Raw genomic sequence first — 1,694 nt, 5'->3', positions numbered from 1 at the left:
ACATTCTGACCGATTATACTACTCTGCTTAAATGGTGAATAATAGTTAATCTAGGATATCCATTCCTCACTGGTAGTTAGATCAGTGTTATACAGAATAATTGTTTATAGTAGGTATGGACTATAGAAAAAATTAGGAGTGTTATCAATAGAAAGACTCGCTTTCAAATGAATGTAGTCTTTTATTTTATAAGAGGAAACTATAATATTGCTAATCATTAAGTAAAGGCAACGTCTTGCATTAGGAAAAATATCTGGACGTTTATATCACAGGTATACTAAATAAGTATGCCATGCATGAGGGTTTTATTAATTCATAATAAACATTGAAGAAATTACTCGTTGCCAGATGATACTATATTAATTATTCATAATATGATAAATAGGAATGTATTCTGCACCCAGTGTATGAGCTTGTAAATGAACCCTCCACACAAAAAAAAGAAAAGAATATATTTCGAATTATTACACCTTGCTTACATACAATAATTACAATGCAACCTCCAAAATACATCATTACTGTGATGTCCACCCACCACACACATCCACAACTTCACGTAGCATGGTAGGAATAAACTCGACGAGATTGGAGCAGATATTTGGACGCCGCAGCACACTGTCCCACACATTGCGAGCTCTCATTTCTATAGCAGCCACATTCCTTTCGTCTCCTACGTCCCAGTTTCTGCACATAATAGCCTACATATTTTCTATTGAGTTGATGTCACACCCCTTTGTAGGTCAGGCAATTACATCTAACTCGGGGTGTGCACTCAACCAATCCCGCACCGACTTGCTACAGGGAACAAAGGAGTTATCATAAACAAACCTTATGAGCACTGGGTGAAGGATAGCCGTTGCTCTTACAGTTGGAATCAACACTTCCTCTAGCATTTGAATGTACTGTTAGCTGTTAAAACGTCCTTTTTTCACTAGTTCATCCGGTCCATATCCCCACATCCACTTCCAAAATGACACCGCATTCCGTCCGCATCTCCTTATCTCATTGATGCTCTCAGGACGGTATCTTGTAGGTCGCCAGCACTGTGTTGCATCAGACTCTACAGAGGTGAATACCTTTTCATCACTGAATATAGTGGTTTTCCAGAATTCTACGTCCATGGGCAGGTATTGTAATGCAAATCCCAGTCTTGCCTCTGTGTAAGCGGTAGTCAAGGTTTCCTTAAAGGCTGAGACATAACAATGAAATTCTCCGTGATGTAGGCATCGACGTGTGGTGCGGTGGTGACAGGGCAGCTGCAGTTCTCTAGGTATTTGCCCGGATAACATCATGGGTCTCTCCCGTGCGGTCTGCAAGATCCTTTGGTCATCCTGATGACTTCTCCGTCGTCAGTACGTCTTCCTCACGCCATCGTTTGAACCAACTCCATACGGTCTGCCTGGGGACTCCAAGTTCTTGAGCTATTGTTGGCAGTGGTGTCCCGGCCTGCCACATACCTATTATACATCCCCGGGTAGAGATAACGTCGAGGGAATCAGCTCGTGGTGTTGCCATACCTGAGATTCAGATATCACTGATAAAATGGATTCAATCGTCTATGGACAGACATAAGACTTTACACAAACCTTACGGATTTCATAGGGAAGGAAAATATTATGCTCTTTTTATACAGACCACATCATACTTGACAATTAACGTGCTTTACTTAAAAGTATTTCTAGTGTTAACACATA

The 1,694-nt window shown here is 40.8% G+C and overlaps 1 protein-coding gene across 1 annotated transcript; it reads right to left on the bottom strand.

Annotated features, from left to right (window-relative positions):
• Nucleotides 1-905: 905 nt before the first annotated feature.
• On the bottom strand, nt 906-1,289 carry LOC145391428 (uncharacterized). The gene has a single exon (XM_080266041.1). The coding sequence runs from the start codon at nt 1,287-1,289 to the stop codon at nt 906-908; it is 384 nt and encodes a 127-aa protein (XP_080122167.1).
• Nucleotides 1,290-1,694: the final 405 nt, after the last annotated feature.

The sequence above is a fragment of the Coenobita brevimanus genome, chromosome 18, assembly GCF_032717465.1.
Source record: "Coenobita brevimanus isolate Jiangsu-jjx chromosome 18, ASM3271746v2, whole genome shotgun sequence".
Lineage (NCBI taxonomy): Eukaryota > Metazoa > Arthropoda > Malacostraca > Decapoda > Coenobitidae > Coenobita > Coenobita brevimanus.
This window is presented reverse-complemented; position numbering and strand designations above follow the sequence as displayed.

Excerpts from the sequence above, each read along its gene's own strand:
- LOC145391428 (XM_080266041.1), bottom strand. The coding sequence starts at position 1,289 with ATGTTATCCGGGCAAATACCTAGAGAACTGCAGCTGCCCTGTCACCAC.